Source organism: Aquarana catesbeiana, linkage group LG08, assembly GCF_042186555.1.
Source record: "Aquarana catesbeiana isolate 2022-GZ linkage group LG08, ASM4218655v1, whole genome shotgun sequence".
In the NCBI taxonomy this organism is placed as follows: Eukaryota; Metazoa; Chordata; class Amphibia; order Anura; family Ranidae; genus Aquarana; species Aquarana catesbeiana.
In genome coordinates this window covers 256,707,016-256,734,250 of record NC_133331.1, presented here as the reverse complement: position 1 = coordinate 256,734,250, position 27,235 = coordinate 256,707,016, and the positions used below count along the sequence as shown (strand labels likewise).

At 43.9% G+C, this 27,235-nt stretch overlaps 1 protein-coding gene across 2 annotated transcripts in view; it reads right to left on the bottom strand.

The window, feature by feature from the left end:
• Window positions 1–8,020: 8,020 nt before the first annotated feature.
• CNTF (ciliary neurotrophic factor) overlaps window positions 8,021–27,235 on the bottom strand; it is a 48,501-nt gene continuing 29,286 nt past the window's right edge. For both annotated transcript variants that reach the window (XM_073597064.1, XM_073597065.1), the window contains exons 2-3: window positions 25,944–26,131; window positions 8,021–12,072 (exon numbers count right to left, since the gene is read on the bottom strand). In XM_073597064.1, coding sequence (XP_073453165.1) covers window positions 11,593–12,072; window positions 25,944–26,039 — 576 coding nt within the window. In that variant the 5' untranslated portion in view covers window positions 26,040–26,131 and the 3' untranslated portion in view covers window positions 8,021–11,592. The remainder of the gene's footprint in view (window positions 12,073–25,943; window positions 26,132–27,235) is intronic.

Sequence of the window (27,235 nt, the reverse complement as noted above, 5' to 3'; positions counted from 1 at the left end):
AGAGGGGTGGCTGTGGACATGGAATACTTGGGTTTTGCAAAAGCTTCTGACACAGTTCCCCACACACGGCTCATGTGTAAGGTAAAGTCTAAATGGATAGAAAACTGGCTAAAAGACAAAATTCAGAGAGTAGTACCGTATTTTTCAGCGCGTTATACGCCGACCCCTGCTACTTGGAGTGGAAGGAGGGGACGAGCGCCGCTGGATGACACAGAGCCGCGATCTCCTGTGTATCCGGCGCTGTCACACACAGTCCCGAACCCCTGGCCCGACATTGGACCACTGCTCTGTCCATCATATAAGCTGGGCGGGACTGTGAGTGACTGAGTGCCGGATACACAGGAGATCGCGGATCTGTGTCATCCAGAACTGGCGCGGCTGCAATCATCTGCAAAGGCAAGTCTGCAGATGTATACCATAGAGGCTTCAATCATGGGCATGTTAGAGGCTGCAATCATGGGCATGTTAGAGGCTGCAGATGGGCACTAAACAGGCTGCAATAATGGGTATAGATCAGGCTGCATTGATGGGCACTGATGAGCCTGCACAGCACTGACCCTTATTTAGAAATTTAAGTTGTTTTTCTGAAACTTCCCTCTTAAAGTTAAGGTGCGTGTTATATGCTGGTGCGTGTTATAGGCCGATAAATACGGTAGTTAATGAATGGTCTAAGGTTATCAGTGGTGTACGCCAATGTTCAGTGTTGGGACCCTTACTTTTTAATATATTTATAAATGATATAGGGTTTGGGATTAAAAGTAACATTTCAGTCTTTGCAGATGACACCAAGCTATGCAGTGCTTAACGTCCTTACAGGATGTCTCCAACTTACAAGCCGACCTCAATGCACTGTTTAATTGGGGGACTTTGTGGCAAATAAGGGTTATGCACTTGGGGGCTAAGAATATGCATGCATCATACATACTAGGGGGAGTACACCTGGGGGATTCCATAGTGGAGAAGGATCTGGGGATTTTGGTAGATCATAAGCTCAATAATAGCATGCAATGCCAAGCTGTGGTTTCCAAATCGAGCAAAGTTCTCAAAAAGGATATCAGGGAACTGGAGAAAGTGCAGAGAAGGGCAACCAAACTGATAAGAGGAATGGAGGAACCCAGCTACGAGGAAAGATTAGAGGAACTGAATTTATTCTCTCTTGAGAAGAGGAGATTAAGGGGGGATATGATCAACATGTACAAATACATAAGTAGTCCATATAGGGAATTCAGTGTTGCCTTATTCACTTTTAGGTCATCACAGAGGACAAAGGGACACTCTTTATGTCTAGAGGAAATGAGATTTAATCTCCAAATACGGAAAGGTTTCTTCACAGTAAGAGCTGTCAAAATGTGGAATAGACTCCCTCCAGAGCTGGTTCTGGCCAGCTCAGTAGAGTGCTTTAAAAAAGGCCTGGATTCTTCCCTGAATGTACATAAAACAACTGCATATTAATATTTATAGGTAAAGTTGATCCAGGGAATAACCGATTGTCTCTCGGGGGATAAGGAAGGATTTTTTTTCCCTGCTGGAGCAAATCGGATCATGCTTTGCTGGGTTTTTTTTGCCTTCCTCTAGATCAGTAATGGTGAACCTTGGCACCCCAGATGTTTTGGAACTACATTTCCCATGATGCTCAACTACACTGCAGAGTGCATGAGCATCATGGGAAATGTAGTTCCAAAATGTCTGGGGTGCCGAGGTATGCCATCACTGCTCTAGATCAACTGTGGGTATAGGATTGTGTACATGGGATTGTATTTTTTATTTTTTTGTGTTTTTTTTATTGGTTGAACTAGATGGACTTGAGTCTTTTTTCAACTCGAACAACTATGTAACTATGTAACCCTCCCCAATGCTTTTAACCTCCCTTGCACTGGTGGTCAGGAGCAGTATTATGTAACCTCCTTTCTCACTAGTGGTCAATGACAGTGTTATCCTACTGCCCCCTATATTAGTGGTCCGTAGTCTCACAGACTTGCTGATACATTGAGGATGACTCTTCAGTTTGAGTCAAAGGTGGGAAAGGCACAACTGTAGCCAATCTGCCAACTGCCGGAGCACCTCATAATGATAACACATGCTGACACCCAACACAAGAGTGTACATAACAGCATAACAAAAAAAAGAGGGGCTCTGCTATCTAATACCACTATGCACAGATAGCAAGTGAGAGATGGCATATGGTATGAAAATGAGGTCAGGCATTAGATTTGCCTTTAGAAATCAGGAGGCCACTCACTTTTGGTGTCAGGCTCTTAGGGGGCAAATAGAAACCAAAAATAACCCTGCCCATTCTCCATTCCACTACTTAAAAAGAATAAAAGTTTTGGTTTTAGCTTTTGTCTTATATCTATTTTTTTTTATTCTGCATATGCATTCAATAATTGTTTTATTAATAAATATTCAAATTGTATGTATACTCAATCTTTTTATAGTAGTGTAGATCCATAAAGACATAGATGAGCGGGTTTGGGGTAGAGGAACTTGACTGGCCTGCACAGAGTCCTGACCTCAACTTGATAGAACACCTTTGGGATGAATTAGAGCAGAGACTGCGAGCCAGGCCTCTTGTCCAACATCAGTGCCTGACCTCACAAATGCGCTTCTGGAAGAATGGTCAAACATTCCCATAGACACACTCCTAAACCTTGTGGACAGCCTTCCCAGAAGAGTTGAAGCTGTTATAGCTGCAAAGGGTGGGCCAACTCAATATTGAGCCCTACGGATTAAGACTCAGTCACCATTAAAGTTCATGTGCGTGTAAAGGCAGGCATCCTGATACTTTTGGTAATAGAGTACTGTATAGTATAGTACTGTACATCTCCTTGCTTCTGCTTCATGCATATGCTTTGTGAACCTCTTTTGCTCCTTCTTGAATATTCCTCCACCAGCTATCTGATATTACCAGCTATTAGCCGGGCAATTCCGACATAATAAAGCAAAGCCCTTCTCCTATACCAGTGATGGCGAACCTTGGCACCCCAGATGTTTTGGAACTACATTTCCCATGATGCTCAACTACACTGCAGAGTGCATGAGCATCATGGAAAATGTAGTTCCAAAACATCTGGGGTGCCAAGGTTTGCCATCACTGTCCTATACCAAAATGGCAATACCCACACAGAAACACAGTGTTGGACAAGTTATGACAAGTCGGTATTTATAAAAAACAAAAGTAGCCACAGGCAGCCCACAGGCAACCTTTTTTTAGACACAGCTACTAGAGTTCAGGTTCTCTTATAGGTCATTTGGAGTAGGTGCCTAATAATTGAAGGAGACTTCTTTGGAAGAACGTAGAGCATGCCTGTAGTGTACGCTCTGAATTTTATTCAAGCCGCTTTTTAGGGTGATTTTTTTTCCCGAAGATTGGAACAGATGCCGGCAGTCTTTATAGGTGACTTCAATTATCCTTTAGAGCCATTATTGGACTCCTCTTTAGGGAAATCTAACATATCTTTCTTGAAGATTAGGAATATACTGTTGAGAAACTAGCTTGTAGATATATAGCAGATTTTACATCCTGCATCAAAAAATTTAACTCATTCCTCACACCATAAAGTTTATACAAGGATAGATTGCTTTTTAAAGGAGAAGTAAGGGAATGCAAAAATAGGTATTACATGCTACCCTCATACCTGCACTGCATTTCTTTCTTTCCCCAGTCCTTTAGTTTTTGCAGAATAGTCTTTTGAAGTGTCCAGAATCAGCCTCTAATGGTTCTTTTTCAGTTCAAAAGTTTCCAGGGGGTGGAAACATCTCCACAATCCAGCCACTCCTTCAATCCCTCCCTCTGGAGGACATGTGGGTGTGTTTGGTGAAGAGGTGCACACCCAGGCTGCTATCTAGGACAAGCACGTTCTTCACATGCCTCCGTTTCCATAGCAACATGTCCCCAGCTAAAACCCGGAAGCAGCATGAGAAAAGCAGTGAAGTCCTCACCTTTCTCTGGCTGTTATCTGTAAGCTCTGTGCGAGATTCCAACACCTCTCCCCTGGGCTTTGATATTCCTGTGTCCTCTAAAATCACCCCCCCCCCCCACTCATTCAAAGTTCATGTTAGCGTCTCCTCCAGCCAATGGGATCGTCACTGAAAACTTCTATGAACACAGGTAATTTCTCTACACATAGCACTGTGTTATATGAGAAGAGGAAACATGGTAAGGAGCATAGTGACCTGTGCCCTGTGTCTGTTCTCTGAAATGTACACAGTGCTATGTGTAGAGAGCATACCTGTGTACAGTACATAAGAGGGGAGCCTGACAACTCCCCCACATCTAAAGTGACCCCTGATATGTCCCCAGAGTCTCCTTTAATTTACATACAGATCATCCCTCTGTTACTGATCCCATCCCCCCATCACCATCCCTCTGTCTGTCACTGATCTCATCCCCCCACCACGATCCCTCTGCCACTGATCCCACCCTCCCACCATCCCTCTGCCATTGATCCCACCCTCCTACCATCCCTCTGCCATTGATCCCATCCCCCCACCACCATCCCTCTGCCATTGATTCAATCCCCCCAGCACCATCCCTCTGTCACTGATCCCACCCCCCCATCATCCCTCTGTCACTGATCCCACCCTCCCACCATCCCTCTGCCACTGATGCCACCCCCCACCACCATCCCTTTGCCACTGATCCTATCCCCCCATCACCATCCCTCTGTCACTGATCCCATCCCCCCACCACAATCCCTCTGCCTCTGATCCCACCCTCCCACCATCCCTCTGCCATTGATCCCATCCCCCCACCACCATCCCTCTGCCATTGATCCCATCCCCCCAGCACCATCCCTCTCTCACTGATCCCATCCCCCACCATCCCTCTGTCGCTGATCCCACCCTCCCACCATCCCTCTGCCACTGATGCCACCCCCCCACCATCCCTTTGCCACTGATCCCATCCCCCCACCACCATCCCTCTGCCACTGATCCCACCCCCCCACCATCCCTCTGCCATTGATTCCATCCCCCCACCACCATCCCTCTGCTGTTGATTCCATCCCCCCACCACCATCCCTTTGTCACTGATCCCACCCCACCCACCCTCCCTATGTCACTGATCCCATCCCCATCACCATCCCTCTGTCACTGATCCCATCCCCCACCACCATCCCTCTGCCACCAATGTCATCCCTATTCCCCCATCCCCTGTACTCCTATACAGTCCCATCACCCCCATCCCCTGTACTCCTATACAGTCCCATCATCCCCATCCACTGTACTCCTATACAATCCCATCATCCCCATCCCCTGTACTCCTATACAGTCCCATCATCCCCATCCCCTGTACTCCTATACAGTCCCATTATCCCCATCCCCTGTACTCCTATACAATCCCATCATCCCCATTCCCTGTACACCTATACAATCCCATCATCCCCTGTACTCCTTTACAGTCCCATCATCCCCATCCCCCGTACTCTTATACAATCCCATCATCCTCATCCCCTGTACCCCTGTACTCCTATACAGTCCCATAATCTCCATCCCCTGTACTCCTATACAGTCCCATCATCCCCATCCCCTGTACTTCTATACAGTCCCATCATCCCCATACCCTGTACTCCTATACAATCCCATCATCCCCATCCCCTTTACAGTCCCATCATCCCCATCCCCTGTACTCCTACACAGTCCCATCATCCCCATCCCCTGTACTCCTATACAATCACATCATCCCCATCCCCTGTACACCTATACAATCCCATCATCCCCTGTACTCCTTTACAGTCCCATCATCCCCATCCCCAGTACTCTTATACAATCCCATCATCCTCATCCCCTGTACCCCTGTATTTCTATACAGTCCCATAATCTCCATCCCCTGTACTCCTATACAGTCCCATCATCCCCATCCTTGTACGGGATGTGATGGCACTGTACAACATCTAATGACACTGTATGGCATGTAATGACTCTGTACAGTATGTGATGGCACTGTACAACATGTAATGACACTGTATGGCATGTGATGACTCTGTATGGCATGTGATGACTCTGTACGGCATGTGATGACTCTGTACGGCATGTGATGACTCTGTACGGCATGTGATGGCACTGTACGGCATGTGATGGCACTGTACAACATGTAATGACAGGATTCATTCACAAGGTTAGCTCTGATTTTATTTCATTTTCCTATACCAGTAATGCATGGAATGTCTGTGTGCTGTCACATCCATATGTGTATTCTGCTTTACAAATATATTTTTTTCACTCTGGTAGATAGTAATATGTATAGGAGATATACATACACAGCACTATCAGTGTCTTCTCCTACCTTAGTCACTGAAGTGCTGATATCGCTCCCGATTCTTGTGACCATCGGAACAGGCTGCAGGGGAGGAAGGAGGGAGGAGGAGGGGGGAGGGGGGAGCAGCTACACTCTGTGAAGTCTCGGGAATGAGCACAGAGCAGAGAGCCGACATCAATCAAGCAAGATGACAGGAAAGTGGATGGATCCAGACTCCAGAGCCAGACCATTGTCAGTATTACACAGTATGAAAATCTGTAGACCCTCCCACAGGTATTTAGCTTAATTTTAACAGAATGTGGGCACTTCTGAGAGAGCTGGAATGATTTTTAGATATCAGCAGTTCACATAGAATAGATGTAAGCAAAAAAAAGGAAACCCATACTTCTCTTTTAATATCACGTGGCCCTTTTCTTGTATTAGTATTTATACACTGACCAAGACCCTTTAATTGTTAAGCCATGCCCACTCTCCCCTGTAGCACAATTCACGTACAGCTTCCATATCACTCTTGTAGCACCCTCTAGTGTGCTAAAAGAGTAATGTAGTTTTTTTTTAGAGAGTAGGTAAATTTCCAGGACTGGCAGGCAGCCAAGCCTGGGTGTGTTTTGGTGATCTGGGTTGGGAGTGACCTAGAGTAGTGCTGGGTGACTCACCAGGACCACCCACTTCTTTCCATAATCTTCTGGTACTTTCTGGAAAGGGAGGCGGAGAGGGGAGGTGGAGCCACCTGGGGTGTTTTGAGGAGCCCTGACAAATCCCCAAACTGGATTGGCAGGAGGCAGGCATTTTTAAATACCCAGGATCAGCTCAGCTGGGGAGAAGTTGATCGAGTGGAAGTTGGAGATGGAGTGTTAGGCTGTCAGGGCCTTTGAGGGAGCTCCCCAGTTTGGGGGGGTGACCTTGGGCCTGGGCTCGGGTGCGGACGGGACCCTCTTACAACCCACAGAGGTGTCCTGGCCAGGAGTCACAAGAGGAGCAAGAGAGGACAGCGGGAGAACACTGCCAGGCAAGTCTCCAGGAGTTCCACAGAGGCAGCCAAGAGGGCTGGTGAGTGTACACACTGTTGGGAGGACTGGGAGGCATGCCTGGGAGGACTAAAATGCAGCAGTCTGGGATGGGTGCAGAGTCAGTCTGGAGGATGGTGGTGGCGTGGGCAGTGGAAAGGGGCAGTTGTAGCCAGGAGGGCTGGCAGTGCCTGAAGAGGTGGTACTGGGAGCAGTAGCCACAGGGACAGCTAGCACTGTAACTTTCTATTTTGCTACACCATAGGGGCCCGTGGTCCCTTCCTGTAAAGGGTATCTGCTTTAGATCTGGCTGAGCCAGTGTCAGGTCTACAGCGCTAGCTAGTCCGGAGAGTGCAAGGAAGTGATGTGTTGGAGGAGTGAGGAGCGATACACTGCAAACAAGGAAGTGCAGGAGGAGAAAAGGAGATTGTATATACTGAGGTGTATATAGTTGGTCCCAATATTGACTTTTGATTTCCTTGGCATCTCAGAAGTTCCCCCTCCCTATCCAAGTTTAATTCCCCTCAATAAAACATAAAAACAAGTGCAAGGACTGCTTTCATGTCTTTGAGTGAGTGAAAAGTGTGTGCCTGGCTGGGCAGGGTGACAGATGGACCACTACATTCAGCAGCCCCTACGGGCGGTACTGCGACTCTCTATAAACCGCTCTCCTAGGTTGACAGATATTTCACCACTTTAGACAGATCACACTACAACATTAGTATTAGTATCATGTTTATTTTTCATGCATGAAGGTAGATCTGTTTTAGCAAGACACATCTGAAACTTCTTCATATATTCTGGTGATAATAAATTAATGATCAGCAAAAATTAGGAAACTAAATTTAAATATATAAATAGCTTTGTAATAAATAGCACGTAAGAATAGTAGAATATATTATATTAGGATTAACTGCTTCTCCCCAGGAAATGGCAGTTAACGTGTGGAATTTAGATGAAATCATTAGTAGGTGCCAGGCCCAAATGGGTTAGAGTAGCAGCATAATGGTTTAACTTCACAGTCTTCAGTCCTACTAATAGTTTAAAGAGCACCTGTCAATTAGATGAACCTTTAATGCTGTGAAGAGGGGTGGCAGGGGAGGTTAATACTGTACTTGATGAATCAACGATGAATGTTTTAGTGCATTTGGGAAGGAAGTCACATTGGTGCAGAAAGGTTGAGTTGAGTGAGCCCACAGGTTTTACAAAATCAGGTGGAGCTGGAGAGAGGAAGATGGAAAAAGTGTTTTGAGGTTTGTTATTCAGTAGCACTGGCTACCCCATCCCTCTTTTCAGCTTCTAAGAACCACAGTGCAACTGACAACTAACTTTCCTACCACTACTATAGTAGCAAGCTTATACAAAGGTGGTGGGCTGTAACAATACAGGTGGGCATCACATTCTTCAACCTTATAAAAAACAAAGACAATTTTACAAAGACAATTTTTGCACCGGTATATTGCTTGTTCAACTGTTTATAAAAGGACAATTCCACCATTCCTATCTTTCTCCTATGATCTATTTTGGGCATCAAATGACAGATGAACTTTGAGCGTTTTTCCAATCAGTTGGTTTCTCTAAGGCTGGCCATACATGGTCGAAATTGGAAAGAATTTTCTTTTGAAAATCAAAAAATTTGTGCGTTTTGTGATTCGATGGTGCCACCATTGATTTCAAAATTCGACCAACAGAGCCTTCAATTTCACTTCCCGTTGCTACAGAAAAGAATTTTCGTTGCTAGGAATCTTTTTTTTCCCGTGAATTTTCTTTTCTTGCACATGCGCATTTCTTTTTTGATTACATTTCTCGCACGATTCTCCCAAGATTGATTAGAAAATCGTTTGTTTTTCAAAAAATTTCTCACATGCTCGATTACTCAAATCTGATGGCCGCACAAAAATCGTCTGTTGCTGCAGCCCACTAATGGTTCGAAGTTCGAACGAAAATTCTTAGATAAGATTTCCAAAAGAAAATTCTTTAGAAATTCGACCCATGTATGCCCTGCCTTAATAGACTTCTATTATAAAACTGGGCATATGAGATTAAACACCTTATATACATACATAAGCAGAGGTGACTATCAGTGAAAACTGTAGCCCAGTATAAGTGGTAGAACAGGAGATATGGATACCTGAATTTATATACACTTATGCTGTAAAAGTTGAGCTTTGCCCAGTCTCATAATCTCCGAATTTTCCTGATTGGTCAGCGAGACGGCCCATCACCAAGGAAAGTGGTAGGAAGACTTTGGATCCAGGGAGGATAGGGCCAAGCTCAAGGGTTTGCACATGACTTCAGCCATTAAACCTCTCGATTTTCTGCAATGTGACATGTATCTACTTATCATATGCTCAGTTTGCATTGTGCAGGCTTGTGACGGGTTTACTTTAAATGCCCGCATAAGTGAAGATTACTACCGTACATCCAGTTACCTATATTATCATAGATTAGATTTGATCTGACAATATTTTTTATGTGGTCAGCTTGAATCAAGCAAGATCTGGTAAAGATCACATAATGACTGATTTTTTTTAACCCCTTTGGCACCAGCCACACTCAAATATGCAGCCTCTTGAAGGGTGGACCTTGGTGCCGAGCGGCTGCAAATTTGCGTGGATTTGTTTAAATACAGCTGTGGCGAGAGAGCACGCCCTGTGTGCTCCCAGAACAGTTACCAGCGGCTAACAGAAAGCTCTCGATTGCTAGTTGCAATCGGGAGCTTTAAGATCATGTGATCACCATGACAGCCAGTCACGACGGTCACATGATCATAAACCCAGCCCCACCTACCCGGCATTCTAAACCCCTTAAAGGGCTGGTAGGCGCCGGTGCCAAGAGGTTAAGGCCGGCCACACATGGAGCAAATTTCTTTCCTGCAACTGTGCGGGTTGCAGGAAAGAAATTTGCTAGATTTCCCCATTGACACAGACAGTGTTGATGCTGGAATCCCCCCTACCGAGCCACTGTCTGCTCCCGGTGGGGGCAGCATGCTGGTTGTACCCAAGTTGATCAATCAATCAACTTTGTACATTCAGCTTGCCCATGCATGGTTTGAATCTTGGCCAGTTCCCGCTGAACTTGCCAAGATTCGAACTGTGTATGGCCTGTTTAAAGAGCACCTGTAACTGTGGGGAAAACAAAAGATGGTGGATATGGAAGTTAGGCACTAGGCTTAGTTTTAATGCATTCTCAATTATAAAGGTTTAAGAGATCTTGGAAAGGTGACTCCATTTTCTCAGTACATCGGCCATACAAGTAAAGCTGACTATACATGGATAGAAAATTGTTTGAAAAAGCGTTCCATAAGCCGATCCTTCAACTTTAGAAATGTTAGTGGGCACATTTCGATTCTCGAAATGCAAACTTTTATGCCAAAAGAAAGATCCGTTATGTTGGAATTTTGTTGCATAATTGAACGATTTTCTAAACATTCGTAGGGAAATCAATCGTAAATAGTTTGAATGAACATGTGCATTGATCATTGAGCGACAAAAAATGTATCATTCATGTTGTTAACGATCGATAATATGTGTGGAAAACAATTCGATACAATGATCGTGTTAATACGCAGTTGTTACAAAAATCTTTATCTAATTTTTTCGAACGATTTTCTATCCATGTATGGCCAGCATAAGTTTTATCCTCTATTGGGCATTGGTAAGAGGAGATCAACTCCCAGCCAAATCATTTTTTTTTTTAGATTTGGATACACTAAGGAACTGTGAAAAGAGCCCATCTGAGCCCCCAAAATATTTTAGTTTGTCTTGTTGGACTTTTTATTATGAAAAAAACATGGCTTGACTCTACTATTGGTGTGTCACATCCTGTTTTTTTTTCCCCATTTACCCTTGGGTTTTAAATGCTGTCACTGTGCCCATGGAAAATATTGATTTTTTCTTCCTGTTCTGACACCTGTCAAGTAGCTAATATGCCAGAGAGAAATCTCTTAAATAGGGACACAGACAGCACTTCTACACTCTATGAAAAAGTAAATTGTGGTTAGAGTAGAGCTTTAAGTATTGGAAGGCTTTGGTGTCTTCCTTTCTCTAAGATACTGAGTAACAATTCATCCCATCACAGCAAACAGCCTTTAAACCCAACATCCCAGCCATGCCACAGTCAAATAACATGGATGAAAATGGGACTAAAGTAAACCTTACATTTTTCACTTCCAAAATATACTCAAACCATTACTGAAATTCCAAGTACAGTATTTGCTTCCTACCCTCCTACGTCAGCATTATGCTTATTGCTGAAGCACAGGTGTTCTTTAACCTTTGTTCTCTTAGGCACCTTCTCATTCCCTCACTCAAGGTTTCCCCCAGTTCTTCATTGACCATTCCCTTCAGTGAATCTTTCAGTCTTGTTGGCCAACCTCTTCTGCTCCTTCTGCAACTTCCGTAAGTCCCTGACACTTCTCACTGCCCATGTGGACAGGTCTCTCAGGACATGGTAGCCCCTGACCTTCCTCTCAAACATAGGTACTGAATTTCTATCGACTTCATCAATGCCTTCATCTGACTCTATGCTCAGGCCCATGGTGGTTCCAAGGTTCTCCAGTTGTGCCCTCAGGGCTGTCACTTGTTCCAGTAGGTTTTGAAGGCCCCCGTGTAGGTCCCGCTTTTCATGCAGAAGACTTTCGGCCTGCTCTTCTATCACTTTCATTAGTCGTCTCTCCAATTTTATGTAGGCAGTAATGTTGGCCAACATTCGTTCCTCCATTGCCATATTCATCCAGCATTCTGAGCTCATGGATGCGCTTCCATGTAGGTCAAAATGTGATAAGCTGTCAAGCCCATGTGCCTCCAACTGAAAGAAAAAGGAGTGTCAGGACAAAAAGCCTTACATGCATTATTTATTCAACTTTTGTAACCAACATATGATATTAATAAAATAAAGTGTTATACATACTATATGGTATGCCCACATTTTTTAATATTTTATACAAAACATAACATCAAGAGTCGTCTTTATGAGTTGAAAAAATAATTGTGTTTCTGAGTAATCAAATCTCCTTTTTGTTTAAAGATTTTGTCTGGGTAAAAAAAAGCAAAAAATCCCCCAAAACACATGTACTGTATCTCTCTACAATAAATGCACATTTAATCATGTTTTAAAACATTGCAAGTACAAAAAAAAAACAAAAACTGTTGATCTGCCAGAAATTCAGGGAGCTCCTAACTTCCTAAAGTGACATGACAACACGTTGCCTCTACTGCCCTGAAATCAGTGGGCAAAAGGTATGTATTTACTGCAGCTAGATTAGGCTTGAGGGTGTATAGGATGAATCATCGTAATATTGTTTCTGCACTTTATTCCTTTTATAACTTTTCTGAGCAACATCTGTTCTTTGAAAATTTGTTGTACATGTTACACCTCAAATACATGTATAGAAAGGTGAAATTGTCCTTTAAAGCAGGCATCACTAAATGGCAGGCTGTGGTCCGGATGTAGATCGAGCCACTTTCCCACCTGGACCCGCAGTCACGCTATTTAGGAGCCACTAACCTTGACAGAGCACAGAGCAGGAGGCAGGATAGTAATGTATGGAGAAAAGGAGGCACAGCCACATTGGATGGAGGATGGGAGTGAGCTGCATGACTTAACTTCTACCTCACACAGATCGGAGAGCAGGAAGCAGAACCACAATAAATGGAAGGCAGGAGCAGGAGCTGCATGAGTTGACTTTCCAGATTACCAGCAGGTGATTGGCTGCTAAGGCCGCCTGGCAGTCCTAGCAACCAACCAGCTAGTTAATATGAAAAATTAACCCCCGGCAGCTCCTGCCCTCTATTCAGTGTGGCTGCACCTCCATCTCTCTGATTTGTGTAAGGTAGGAGAACATTGGCATAAGAACATGACTGCAAAGGAGGGGGGGGGGGGGGTGACGTGAAGGGGGCATGCTGTGGGGGGGTGATTTGAAGGGGTGTAGGGGCAGAGCACATTATTGGGGGGGGGGGCAGTGCCATGGAGGGGATGATGTGAAGGGTGGCAAGGGCTATGGGGGGGGGTGTAAAGGGGAGCAATGCCGTGGGGCTGATGTGAAAGGGGGCAAGTGCTGGTGGGGAGGGGAGATGTGATGTGAAGGGGAGCAGTGCTGGTGGTGATGTAAAGGGAGAAATGTGCTGTGTGGGAGAGATGTAAAGGGGAGCAGTGCTGTTGGGGGGATGTGAAGGGGGGCAGTGCTGTTGGGGGATGTGAAGGGGACAGTGCTGTGGAGGGAGATCTGAAAGGGGCAGTGCCATGCGGGGGTGTGATGTAAAGGGGGGCAGTTCTGTGGGGGGGGATGTGATGTAAAGGGGCAAGTGCTGTGGGGGGTGATGTAAATGGGGAGGCGGACCTCCATAATTTTAATTCAATACCCCTGTATTGAAGGGTCAACACATCAACACTAAAACGATTACTTGGTTCTTAATTTAGGAGGGTTTTAATCACCAGCTAGGCTTGAAGACCTGGAGGAACTGCCCTTCTGTATCTGCGAGTAGGTCTGCGAGTGCACGTAGGTCTGCGAGTACCTGTGTATTGTCTTGTTGTGTACCTGTGTATTGTCTTAAGTATTAGTGCCAGGAAGCTAGCTGTTAGGTAATTTGGACAGGGTATAATCCCCAATCCTCACTAAATTTAATAGGTACGATGCCCGGCGGGTGTGGAGAGGCGACTCTTTGTACATCTTGCTGCATGTATGCGTTCCTTGATCATCCGATCGAGGGCAAATACTGCTGTGCAAAATGTATGCACATTGTTTCCCTGGAAGCCCGGGTTCTGAATCTGGGGAAGCAACTGTCAGCACTGAGAAGTCCCTCCATACTAAAGGAGAGCCAGGAACGTACATTGCAGGGGCCGGCAGGGGCCAGCACAGAGGCGGGTGGAGACAAAGAGGTGCAGGCACTAGCAAAGAGTAGATGGGTGACAGTCAGGAAGGGTAGAGAGGGAAGTGCCAAGGAGGCCGATCCAGGACTGGAGCATCCCAATAAGTACACTCCATTGAGTGACATTGGTGAAACCAGTCAGGGACCAGCACTGCTGGAGCTGAGGGACTCTCTTAGCTGCCGGGGGAAGAACTCCTCCAGTGAGAGTGGGGGGGCAGCGAAGGGAAAGGAAAGACAGATTCTGGTGGTAGGGGACTCAATTCTTAGAAGGACAGAGAGGGCAATCTGTAACCAAGACCTGAAGCGCCGAACAGTATGTTGTCTACCGGGCGCTCGGGTTCGGCACATCACGGATCTTGTGGACAGATTACTGGGAGGGGCTGGGGAAGACCCAGCTGTCATGGTGCACGTTGGCACCAATGACAAAGTCAGAGGCAGATGGAGTGTCCTAAAGAACGATTTCAGGGACTTAGGAGCTAAATTGAGGAAAAGGACCTCCAAGGTAGTATTCTCAGGAATACTACCGGTACATCGAGCCACACCAGAAAGGCAGAGGGAGATTAGGGAAGTAAACTAGTGGCTGAAGTGCTGGTGTAGTAAGGAGGGGTTTGGGTTCCTGGAGGACTGGGCTGACTTCTCAGTCGATAACCGGTACTATAGAAGGGACGGACTGCACCTAAATGAGGAGGGTGCAGATCTGCTGGGAATGAAGATGGCCAAAAAGTTAGAGGGGTTTTTAAACTAGGCGATGGGGGGGGAGGGTCCAGAGGTAGAGATAGTCAGCGCGGAAGATATTCCAGAGGGTAGTATTGGGGGCATTAGTGGTAGGTTGACCAAAGCACAAAAACACAAGGTAAGTATAGTAGCAAGTCCTAGTTGCAATCTCGAAACACCCAATACGAGGACAATATGCGACCGGTCTAAACTATGTGGCATGTTCACCAATGCCAAGAGCATGGCGGACAAGATGGGTGAATTAGAGATACTGTTGTACGAGGAGGATTTGGATTTTGTGGGAATTTCAGAGACCTGGTTCAACAGCTCTCATGATTGGCTGGCAAACATTCAAAGGTATACCCTTTAGCGCAAGGATAGAGAGGGTAAAAAAGGGGGAGGGGTATGCCTATATATCAAGAATAATGTACAAGTGAATGTGAGAGATTACATCACTGAGGGAGCTAGGGAGGAGGTGGAATCCTTATGGGTAGAGCTCCAAAGGGTTGAAGCTAAGGGGAAAATAATACTGGGAATATGTAATAATTAAAAAAAAATACAAGGTTGAGGGATCATCCTCAGCATTCAGACTTTATAAAGAATGCAACAAGAAATGTAAGGGTGCAATTAGGACGGCTAAGATAGAACATGAAAGACATATAGCGGAGGAGAGCAAAAAAAATCCCAAGAAATTCTTTAAGTATGTAAACAGTAAAAAAGGGAGGACTGACCATATTGGCCCCATAAAGAATGAGGAAGGACATCTGGTTACAAAGGATGGGGAGATGGCAAAGGTATTAAATTTATTCTTCTCCTCAGTCTTCACGAGTGCTTCAGTAACCAAAACTGCAGTGTTTATCCTCATGAAACAACACAGGAAGCACCTCCATGGTTAACAGAGGACAGAATTAAAATTAGACTTGAGAACTTAACATTAATAAATCACTGGGACCTGATGGCTTGCATCCGAGGGTACTTAGGGAACTCAGTCAAGTGATTGCCAGACCGTTGTTCCTAATTTTTACAGGCAGTCTACTGACTGGAATGGTACCAGCTGATTGGAAAAAAGCCAATGTAGCACCAATATTTAAAAAGGGTCCAAAATACATCCCTGGGAATTACAGACCAGTTAGCCTAACATCAATAGTATGTAAACACTTGGAGGGGATGATAAGGGACTATATACAAGATTTTAGTAATGAGAACGGTATCATTAGCAGTAATCAGCATGGATTCATGAAGAATCGTTCTTGCCAAACCAATCTACTAACCTTCTATAAGGAGGTGAGTTGCCATCTAGATAAAGGAAGGCCCGTAGACGTGGTGTATCTGGATTTTGCAAAAGCATTTGACACAGTTCCCCATAAACATTTACTGTACAAAATAAGGTCCGTTGGCATGGACCATAGGGTGAGTACATGGATTGAAAACTGGCTACGAGGGCGAGGTCAGAGGGTGGTGGGAAATGGGGAGTACTCGGAATGGTCAGGGGTGGGTAGTGGGGTTCCCCAGGGTTCTGTGCTGGGACCAATCCTATTTCATTTGTTCATAAACGACCTGGAGGATGGGATAAACAGTTCAATCTGTGTGTTTGAAGACGATACTAAGCTAAGCAGGGCAATAACTTCTCCGCAGGATGTGGAAACCTTGCAAAAAGATCTGAACAATGGGGTGGGCAACTACATGGCAGATGAGGTTCAATGTAGAAAAATGCAAAATAATGCATTTGGGTGGCAAAAATATGAATGCAATCTATACACTGGGGGGAGAACCTCTGGGGGAATCTAGGATGGAAAAGGACCTGGGGGTCCTAGTAGACGATAGGCTCAGCAATGGCATGCAATGCCAATCTGCTGCTAACAAAGCAAACAGAATATTGGCATGCATTAAAAAGGGGATCAACTCCAGAGATAAAACGATAATTCTCCCACTCTACAAGACTCTGGTCCGGCCGCACCTAGAGTATGCTGTCCAGTTCTGGGCACCAGTCCTCAGGAAGGATGTACTGGAAATGGAGCGAATACAAAGAAGGGCAACAAAGCTAATAAAGGGTCTGGAGGATCTTAGTTATGAAGAAAGGTTGCGAGCACTGAACTTATTCTCTCTGGAGAAGAGACGCTTGAGAGGGGATATGATTTCAACATACAAATACCGTACTGGTGACCCTACAATAGAAATAAAGCTTTTTCGCAGAAGAGAGTTTAACAAGACTTGTGGCCACTCATTAAAATTAGAAGAAAAAAGGTTTAACCTTAAACTACGTAGAGGGTTCTTTACTGTAAGAGCGGCAAGGATGTGGAATTCCCTTCCACAGGCGGTGGTCTCAGTGGTGAGCATTGATAGTTTCAAGAAACTATTAGCTAAGCACCTAAATGAATGCAACATACAGGGATATACAATGTAATACTTACACATAATCACACATAGGTTGGACTTGATGGACTTGTGTCTTTTTTCAACCTCGCCTACTATGTAACTATGTATCCTGTACTACCACAATGCAGTCACTTGCTGAGAAGTGGTGCCACTAGCACATTGCGTACCCTGCTGGATCTTAGGAATATACAGAGAGAAATACGGATAGCATGGACTGAATTAGAATACTGGTTGACAGAAAGGAATGCCATTGCATAAATGCTCCTTGGTCCTGATGTATATATTTTTTTGCTTTCAGTCTGCTCCTAAAGCTCTGAGATTCCCATGACTCCCAGGAGAAGACTTTGACCAATAAAGCTCTGGTGACCTCTTGTAGGAAGTGACGCTCTTATAGGTTTAAGCTTGGGATAGCTTTGCTTTTAGTAAGTTCACAGAAGAAAGCGATCTAACAGAATCAGAAGTTCAAAAGAAACAATAACTGATGCAATTTCAGATGAATGGAAGAAAATACACCTAAAGATAAGCCTACCAGATATTATCGGCCAATGTTAGATGCAAATCTTGACTTTTCCTGTAAAAGTCAATATTAGCCCTGAGCTCCAGCACTAACCCCCCCTCACCCCATTCCTCCCCATTTATCAGCGAGGCAAACCATCATATCAAACAAACAACCAATAGGGAGGCTCAGGTAGGTAAAAAAATGTGGAACCAAGCTTAAAACTATGCTAAAGTCTTGTTTTTTTAAAATAACAAACATGTTATGGTTTTGCACAAAGCAGCTTAGATCCTCCTCATCTTGGGTCTCACGCCGGCGCTCTTGGCTCCTCCCTCCTGCCGGGTGCCCCCACAGCAAGTAGCTTGATTTTAGTTGGCAAATAATTTATTGACTAAACAGTTTATGAAATGCTTTCCGATTATTTTTTTTTCTTTTAGTCTTCTTCTTTTACCTACAGAATCTTTATTAGATTTTAGGTTAGCTGGCAGGGCACTTATTAAAACTGCTCGAGAACTAAGATTTTAAGGGGAACTTCACGCCACAATTAAAAAAAAAAAAATTGGTGTGGGCCCCCCCCAAATCCATACCAGAACCTTATCCGAGCATGCAGCCTGGCAGGTCAGGATGGGGGGGGACAAGTGAGCGCCCCCCCTCCTGAACCATACCAGGCCACATGCCCTCAACATGGGGGGGGGTGGGTGCTTTGGGGCAGGGGGGCTGTGCCCCCCCACCGTGAAGCACCTTGATCCCATGTTGATGAGGACAAGGGCCTCTTCCAAACAACCCTGGCCATTGGTTGTCGGGTCTGCAGGCGGGGGGCTTATCGGGATCTGGAAGCCCCCTTTAACAAGGGGGCCCCCAGATCCTGGCTCCTCCCCCCATGTGAATGAGTATCGGGTACATAGTACCCCTACCCATTCACCCAGAAAAAGTGTCAAAATGTAAAAACCACAAGAGAAAGTTTATGACAAGTGTCCCGCATTGTAAATCTATCATCAATCATGCTCGGCGGTGTGATTGAAGATGGATGTACATCACGGGACACTTTTTTTTTTTTTTTAAAAAGGAATTGTCAAAAACTGTCTATTGTGGTTTTTACTTTTTGACACTTTTTTGGTGAATGGGTAGGGGTACAATGTACCCGATACCCATTCACATGGGGCTGGGATCTGGAGGCCCCCTTGTTAAAGGGGGCTTCCAGATTCCGATAAGCCCCTTCCGCCCGCAGACCCCGACAACCACCAGCCAGGGTTGTTGGTAAGAGGCCCTTGTCCCCATCTACATGGGGACAAGGTGGTTTAGGGGGCACCCCAAAGCACCCTTCCCATGTTGAGGGCAAGCGACTTGGTATGATTCAGGAGGTGGGGCGCTCGCTCGTCCCCTCCCTTTCCTGGCCTGCCAGGCTCCATGCTCGGATAAGGGTCTGGTATGGATTTTGGGGGGACCCCACGCCATTTTTTAAAAAAATGCTGGCGTGGAGTTTCCCTTAAAATCTATGCCAGACCCTAAGGGCCTGGTATAGATTTTGGGGGGGACCCCACACTTTTCTTTTTTAACCACTTCAATACAGGGCATTTTCACCCCCTTCCCGCCCAGACCAGTTTCAGTTTTAAGTGCTGTCGCATTTTGAATGACAATTGCGCGGTCATGCAACACTGTACCCAAATTAAATTTTTATCATTTTTTCCCCCACAAATAGAGCTTTCTTTTGGTGGTATTTGATCACCTCTGCGGTTTTTATTTCTTGCACTATAAACAAAAGAACAGTGACAAGTTTGAAAAAAACACAATATTTTTTACTTTTTGGTAAAATAAATATCCCAATTTAAAAAAAAAAAAAATTTCCTCAGTTTAGGCCGATATGTATTCTTCTACATATTTTTGGTAAAAAAAAAAAAAAAAAAATCGCAATAAGTATATATTGATTGGTTTGCACTAGGGATGCACCAATACCATTTTTTTACGAGCACCAATACTTTTTTTTAGTACTCGCCGATACCAGTTACCGATCCCTACCACAACTGTCTTGTTTTAACTTCAGCTGTCAGCAATGGTACAAAGCATTGAAAAGTTATTTACAAATGAAATAAATAGATTTTTTTCTAATTTTGCGCTTTTTCAATGTGAAATGTGTAAATATATGTTAATAATATATGTGTAAAAATATTCACTAACAAAGCAAACAAAAATAGTTTTAATCGTTTATCGTTTATAAAATAGATGTGAACAAAAAAAAAAGCAGGAAAATAATTACATGGAAGAGAATAGGGAGTTAATTAAGGCTGATTAGAGTAAATTAAGGGTTTATTTGGGGTTAAACAGATGAACATTTGTTGATCCCTTTGATCTGCAGATGAAGAAACAGAAAGATTCAAAAAGAAACAATGTTTCTTTTTATTTTAGTGTTTCAGCTGAGCAATGTTGTTAATAAACATTGTCGGCTGCTTTTTTTTTTTACAACTCCAATTACCGGACTTCTTTAACACTTCAGCTATCAACAGGGGAGACCCACTGACAGCTCAAAGAACCGAGCCTGAAAGTATTGGTTTCAGGTATCGGTGCATTTGCACGAGTACCGATACTTGTGCAAATACTCGGTATCGGCACCGAAGTGATAGTGTGTCGGTGCTACCCTATTTTGCGCAAAAGTTATAGCGTCTACAAAATAGGGGATAGATTTATGGCATTTTTATTTTTTTTACTAGTAATGGGGGCGATTTGCGATTTTTATTATGACTGTGACATTGCGGCGGACACAGACACTTTTGACACTATTTTGGGACCATTCACATTTATGCAGTGATCAGTACTATAAAAATGCATGTCACTGGCAGGGAAGGGGTTAACACTAGGGGGCAATCAAGGGGTTAAATGTGTTACCTAGGGAGTGATTCTAACTGTAGGGGGGGACTCACAAGGGGAGGAGACCGATCAGTGTTCCTCTGTACTGGGAACATGATTGGTCTCCTCTCCCCGACAGGGCATGGATCTGTGTGTTTACACACACAGATCCACGTCCCGGCTCTTCTACCGGCAATCGCGTGTGCCTGACGGACATCGCGGCCGCCGGGCACGTGCACCGGCTCCCGAGTGATGCGGCAGGCGTGCATGCCCCCTAGACAGCTGGAAAGCCAAGGACGTCATATGACGCCCGCCCAGGATGGGAGATCCCTCCTGCTGATGTCATTTGACTATGGGCGAGGTAGGAAGTGGTTAATTTTGGTGTGAAGTTCCCCTTAAAATCTATAAAAGGCCCAAAGGGCCTGGTATGGATTTTGGAGGGGACCCCACACCATTTTTTTTCTTAATTCTGTCATAGGGTTCCCCTTAACCACTTCAATACACTGTATTATATACCTTGCAACGTATTATATATACTACACTGACTGCACTATATACTCTCCACTGTATTATATATACTACAATGACTCCATTATATACTCTGTAATGTATTATATATACTACACTGGCTGCACTATATACTCTGAACTGTATTATATATACACTACACTGACTGCACTATATATTCTCCACTGTATGATATATACTACAATGACTGCACTATATACTCTGCAATGTATTATATATACTATACTGACTGCACTATATACTCTCCACTGTATTATATATACTACAATGACTCCACTATATACTCTGCAATGTATTATATATACTACACTGGCTGCACTATATACTCTGAACTGTATTATATATACACTACACTGACTGCACTATATATTCTCCACTGTATGATATATACTACAATGACTGCACTATATACTCTGCAGTGTATTATATATACTACACTGACTGCACTATATACTCTGAAGTATATTATATATACTACACGGACTGCACTATATACTCTCCACTGTATTATATATATACTACACTGACTGCATTATATACTCTGAACTGTATTATATATACACTATATGGACTGAACTATATTACTCTGAACTGTATTATATATACTACACGGACTGCACTATATACTCTCAACTGTATTATATATACACTACACTGACTGACTGCACACTACACTAACTACCTGCCTAATCTCCATTCATTCACTATATACGGCTGCCGTGTAAGCCGCAGCCTTGTATAGTGTGGGGCGTGGTTTTAGCCTCTGAGCTCTCGCAGCACATCGCACTGTGGTTGGCCAAAGCATACAGGTCAGGTGTACGCTTTGGCCAATTAGCAGCTGTCAATGCACTGCGATCTGGCAGTGCATTATGGGGTGCTTTGCGGCGGGCAAACTTCCGGCGAGCACCCCATATGTTTGTTTGTTTTACGAACTTACGCTCGACTCGAACATCAGGACCATGCCTACATCCAAGCATGCACGCCATATAGAACCCTTTGTAGGAATGGATAGGCATCCCAATACAGGGCCTCTCCAGGACTCCTCTGTTTGCTAAAGTAGGTGCCAGGAGAAGGGAAAATAGTTTTTAGAACCTTAAATCATTTTGCTTTACTGGAGACCATTTTCTCTCCTTTTTTGTCTTCTCTTTTAGACGGGATAGTTGTTTTGAGTGTGGAGCTTTCAGTGCAGAAAAGTAAAAGGTAACCCTCCCCCGTAAGTGTCCCTAACAGACTACAGTCTACAGATCTTAGGTACAGATAAGCTATATAATGCCTAGGTAACATACTGTATAAGGTACTTAAAAGCATTATAGAAGCCATTCTCAACCAGGGTCCTTGGAACCCTTAAAAGGCAAGTAAAGTGCAGTTTTTTTTCTGACCTGCAAAAGTATAGGTATAATGTGCTAGTATGCATCGCACTAGCACATTATGTTAAACTAACATGAAAACGAAGCCCTCTTCGTCACCGCTGAAGGCCGCATCCATCTATGCCCCTCTTCCTTCCGGGTCCGAAGACTCTGGCTGTGTGACTGGAGGGAGCCGCGTGACATCACTCCTGTGCATTCGCACGAGAGCCACCGGTCATGGCACAGGGTTCTGAGGAAACGGCACGGGTGGCCATTCCTTCAGAGCGCCTGCACAGATGACGTAATTGGCTGCATATACAGTAAATATCTCCTAAACTGTGCACGTTTAGGAGATATTAACAGTACCTAGAGGTAAGCCTTATTATAGGCTTACCTCTAGGTACAAACAATACATGGAAGTTTACTTTCTCTTTAAGGTTTCTCCAGAGATTGCTTGGGTTCCTTGAGCTGTGGCTAATTGACTTCCCATTTGATGGTGCGTGCATAGTTCCAGGTCCAAAGTCAATGTCCTAAAACTGTACTAAAATCAGAATGTTCATTTAATATGAATTTTCTGTAATCTCCAGCAGAGTAAGCATGCACAGCTCCCATTCCCTGCTTCCTGTTCATCACATTCAAGCTTCCAAACAGGTACTTCTTAGTGCTGATGTTTTTTACATCCATTTCTAGAAATAGGAGTGTTCAGGAATTATCAGCTGGTGGGTTCCAGGATCATTAGACAGTGTGCTCCAGGATCACAAGAAGGTGGGTTCCAGGTTCACCAGAAAGTGGGTTTCAGCCTTATCAGTATGTGTGTTCCAGGATCACCAACAGATGTGTTTCAGGATCATCAGCAAGTGTGTTCCAGCATCACCAACAGGTATGTTCCAAGAACATCAGAATACTGACAAATTGGAGTTGGAAGCACTGGTTTCAAGAAGAATTACAGAACTGCTCTGCAACTGAGCTACACTCCCCTTAAGTCTCCGTAACTCAAAATCCAGTTTTGACTTGGGTACATATTTAACGATTCCACTATTGGATCATATATAATTTGAGTGGTATCATTATTGTCTGCAGGCACTTTTTCTTTGAGGCTTTGTAAATGATCATTATTATGAGGATCTGTGCACCCATCCTGTATTGTTTTTGTGCCATATAAGCGTTTCCTATTTTCCAAAATCTTGGGCACCATAATGTAAAGGGGTGCCTATAAATCAAACTTTGTGAATGATGTGGCAGCACATGCACACCTCAAGGGAGGAACTTGACAAGTACTTGAGGTTGAAACCAAACTTTTTTTTAGAGAAATATAACAAGATGCCATTGATGAGCTCCACACTAGATGCAAGGTCATCATGCTGGTCCCCTGGATTCAGTATCAACAGGTATGCAGTTAGCTAAGTCTGAACACTATCTTTGTATACTTGCTTTGGCGAAGTGGCTTAAACTGGGTACACATCATTTGAGTTTCCCCAGGTAGGTGGCCACCTCCCACCTTTTTGTTTGGCCCTCAGGTTGAAAATAATGTATGTGTCTGTACCCAGCTTTAGAAATTACTGACACCATAGGATTAGCATGACAGCCCGGCGACTGACTTTTTAAGAAAAAGATCAGAAACAAAACTTTTATAGCTGTTGCCAGTCATTTACCCATTTGCAGAGGACTGCGGGGTTGGAAATTCTTGGATCTAGTTTGGTGATATTTGTCAATGTTCAATACCATTAATACTAGGTATTAATAAGGTAATTAGCTCTGGAGGGGATGGTATTTTTTTGTTCCTCTTCCATTTAAACATATAAGCGTGTTATCCTATGTTCGTAGGATCATTCTTATACCTTTGTTCACATTTATCACATTATATAATCTTCCCTTATTGTTTACCATTTTAGTATATACACAGTGGCTTGGGTCTGCAGGGCGTTCTGCTACCTAGGCTACTTTAATACCTTGCACCTGTTTTTTTACTTATGGTCACTCTTACACCTTGGATTTTGGCATGTTATTATATTTACCAGGGTCACCTCAATACCCTGTATATTGGCATTTTATTCATTTTTTACCATACACACTCACCCATTATCCCCTTCTTGGGTTGACATCCTATTATTAGCTTACTTACATATAGGTTTATTTATCTATCAATATAATATATTTTAAAAATTAAATAAAGATTACTAATAATTTATAATAATTTTTTGACATGACTACATTTATTGTTTACATATAAACTATATTTTTCCTACAGAATCTCCCCGGATGGTCAAATGACCACCGGTGATCTCCACATGGATATCCCCCCCCCCGCCCATGTCTGTGGTCCTTTTACTGCAACCCATCGTGCACTGACATGGCCCCCTGAGTTCCCGTGGTGTATCACATGTATGGGATGATCTCTGGCTGTCGGTGCCTGGTACTGACGAGGGTAGCCGTCTCTGTGAGTAACTTAAATTTATGTATACCCATATGTTCCCTATAGACAGATGGATTGCGCCTGCTCCTGAGGAAGTGATGGTTCACGAAACGCGTAGAGCATACTGTGCTGCAATCCTTTTGGTTTTTTACTTATATCATGTACATAAATGTTTTTGCTCCTATTTTTGCCTTGTATTTTTGCTTTATCATTTCTGTAGAGACTGATTCAATGTATAGCTTCAATCATGTTTCAACATGGTGACAATAGTTGACTGACATTTTAATAAAGTTTGTCTTGAATGTGCATCTACCTTTGTATTATGGGTCAATGTATTCATACATAGGTTTTGTTCTCTGCATCGATCTTTGGGCACACACCTCATCTAAAGTCCCAACTCTTTTGCCATGTACACACGGGCGGACTTTTCGGCATCAAAGGTCCGACGGTCTTTCTGGCAGACTTTTGACGGACTTCCGACGGACTTTCAAACGAACGAACTTGCCTAGACATGATCACACCAAAGTCCGACGGATTTGTACGTGATGACTTACGACCGGACTAAAATAAGGAAGTTGATAGCCAGTAGCCAATAGCTGCCCTAGCGTCGGTTTTCGTCCATCAGACTAGCATACAGACGAGCGGATTTTTCGACCGGACTCGAGTCCGTTGGAAAGATTTGAAACATGTTCTAAATCTAAAGTCCGTCTGATTTTCGACCAAAAAAGTCCGCTGCAGGTCCGAAGAAGCCCACACTGTCGGATTGTTTGACAGATTCGTCCCGTCGGACCAGTCCGGTCGAAAAGTCCGCCCGTGTGTACACGGCATTTGCCTTTTACAAACAACTTATATATATTACGTTAATGACAGGTTTCCTTTAGGTACTTAGTCTTGACATCACTGCATTAAATGGCATAATACAAATCAATGCACCCAAAATGCAGCAAGCAGAGCGGTTTTCCAATGCACCAGAATGCATTAATGTGAAAAGGTCCTATTAAAAACAATGCAGCAAAATGCAAAGGGAACCCCGATTGAGCCCTTAGTAAAGAAAAAAAAAAACAGCATCTAACAATAAACATTTCCCGATATCTCACATATTTCTCCTTCAGGTGTCCGAGATCCTCCCCGATTTGGCGCAACTGTTGAATAATCTGCGAGAAGAGGTCCTCGAGCGCCACTTCAGAATCCATGATGGATTGGCTAATATAGGTTGGAAGGAAGATGGTACATCTGCCCTGAAGTCACTTGTCTTTTACAATGGGAGTGTCAGCAATAGCAGAGCCTGATAAACAGCAAAGCGTAGGGGTAGAGAGAGGAGAGAGAGAGAGAGAGAGAGAGAGAGAGAGAGAGAGAAAGAGACTCAGTGACAGAGGGAGCAGGGCACACAGACACACAGCATTAACAGTTTAATCCCAGTGATTAGCTATGGAATGTTTCATTGGTGACCCCGCCGCCATAGGGCTTGCTGTGTGATCTGAAGCATCCATAGGAAAGAGCTGTGCAGCCGCCTGTCACCATACGGCTTAATGATCATATCTGGGAAGTGGCAGGATAACGAGGCTCAGCAGTTTTAAATACATCCCAGTGTCTCAGGTTTATAGTGCAATCCCCAGGGCCACCAATTCAACACACCCTTATAGATATTCTTCTATGGAATTACCCATAAGAAAAATCTAATTTTTTTATGAAAGGCAATATATAGTTTTTTTGTTTTTTTTTTATATGCTGAAAGTTAGAAATTATAAGTAGGTTTACATCCTAAGTGAAGTAGGTTTAGTTTAATAAGGCACTGTGTATTAAAAATAATATGAATTTCTATTTTGTCCTTTTTTGCATGTCAGTGCTGTTGATTTGCCGCTTCCCCTTTGCAGTCTACTCCAAGGATGCATGCATGGCATTTTTCATTGCAGGTGTCCTGAGGATGACAGCAGTTGATCATGCCAACAGGAGCCCAAGAGACAGGGTGACAACACAGAGGCAAAGTTATCAGGCATCAACATAACGTACGCATATTTGCAAGATGCATGGGGGTGCCATTAAGAATACATTTTTGTGCGGTGCGGGAAAAATACACGATTTTGCAGGTGTTACTGCATGGCATGCCCTAAAATCATAGGCGTGCGCACAGGGTGTGCCAGGGCACACCCTAATCACCCTGTGCTGTGCAGATTGCCCCTGCTGCTTGGCTGCAGAGAAATGGACTGGTTAATCTCTGTCCTTAGTTCCTTTCGTATTCTCCAACGTGAGACATCAGGGGTCTGTTTAGACTTCTGATATTTCACCAAAGCCCCCCAATGGGGCTCAGAGAAATAAATAAAATAATAATAATAATTTAAAAATTATTGTAAAAAAGTAATAAAAAAATAAACTACTGACACCAATCTCT